Raw genomic sequence first — 1,330 nt, forward strand, 5'->3', positions numbered from 1 at the left:
TCTAGCTACAGACATCTTTTAGCTGCTTCTAGCTACAAACATCTTTTAGCTGCCTCTAGCTACATACATCTTTTAGCTGCTTCTAGCTACAAACATCTTTTAGCTTCTCTCCAGCTAACGTCAGCGGTCGTTCTGTTCGCGTCGTATTTTAGCAGAAAATGTCGTTTCTTCGGTTGTTTTTGAATTTAACTCGTCAGCAGCCTCTGAATGACTCGAGCTTCCTCTCTCAGGACATGAACAAGCTGAAGACGAGCAGCGACGAGGAGGAGCAGGAGGAGTCCAGTGAGGAGGAGGAGGAGGTGCAGACAAAGGCCTCCAGGTCAAAGGGCAAATCTCCGGCTAACGGTTCGGCGGTGAGGAAGAAGCGAGCATACGTGGAGATCGAGTACGAGCACGAGACAGAGTCCGCCTCCAAGAGCAGAGCCACGTAGAGCCACGCCCACATGTCAATCAAACCTGGACTGATGACCCCGCCTCCTCACGTTGCCGTGACAACGGTCTGATTGAAGCTGGTTCAGCTGCAGCGTCCATCAGTTCATCGTCTGGGTTTATTCTTTATTTAAACTGTCGTCAGACGTCACTTTCTACACGTTTAAATATTTTAAACGTTCAGACGCTCGTCTCGTGTCCGAGACTCGGATCTTTAAATCCAACGTTGAGGCGCAGCTTTTTGTTTTTTCAGCAGGAAACGCTGCGCAGAGGTCCAGACCTTTTTACCTGTTCAGACTTGAACTCTGTTAAAAACCGGACAAAAATAAAACCCTGAAACAACCTCCGTGTCCCGACGCTGAAGGTTTTTGTTACAAATAAAATATGCTTTGATTTTAAAACCACGTTCTAATAATTTTTGATCAAATATGACCTAAATATTTGACTGACAGTTGGAAGTAGTCCCAGGGCAGCGGTGGTGCAGAGGTTAAAGGTGGAAGCCGGTTCGAATCCTCTGACAGTTGCATCAGAACTTGGTGAGAAAGTGAAGCACCCTCATCTGTCCCACCCTGGGCCCTTGAGCAAGACCTTAAAGCCCCACCCTCTGCTCCACACACGGCTGTGGTAGCTCAGTGGTCGTCAGGAAGGACACCGTAAAAACAATCACCAAGTGTTGGTTCTCTGTGGAGACCCCTGAAGAAGGAGCAGCTGAAAGAAGAACATTTAATGAGATGTTCCTGAAGCCGAGCCGATGCCTCGAGACGTGAAAGAGTTTAAATTATTGACGAGGAAATCAGTTCGTAAACAACAACAAGCTAAACGAGGAAATCAGTTTGTAAACAACGAGCTAAACAAGGAAATCAGTTTGTAAACAACGAGCTAAAGGAGGAAATCAGTTTGT

General features: G+C 46.8%; 2 protein-coding genes across 2 annotated transcripts in view; one reads left to right on the forward strand and one right to left on the reverse strand.

Annotated features, from left to right (window-relative positions):
- mak16 (MAK16 homolog (S. cerevisiae)) overlaps positions 1–775 on the forward strand; it is a gene marked incomplete in the record, with an annotated part of 73,208 nt that extends 72,433 nt beyond the window's left edge. Inside the window, 1 exon segment of the mRNA XM_037680831.1 lies at positions 279–775. Within this exon segment, the coding sequence (XP_037536759.1) occupies positions 279–431 (153 nt within the window).
- Positions 1–1,330, reverse strand: part of rsph14 (radial spoke head 14 homolog) — an 18,109-nt gene that overhangs the window by 2,194 nt on the left and 14,585 nt on the right. The window lies entirely within an intron of this gene.

This window comes from Nematolebias whitei, chromosome 8, assembly GCF_014905685.2.
Source record: "Nematolebias whitei isolate Nwh7 chromosome 8, NemWhi1, whole genome shotgun sequence".
Taxonomy (NCBI): Eukaryota; Metazoa; Chordata; class Actinopteri; order Cyprinodontiformes; family Rivulidae; genus Nematolebias; species Nematolebias whitei.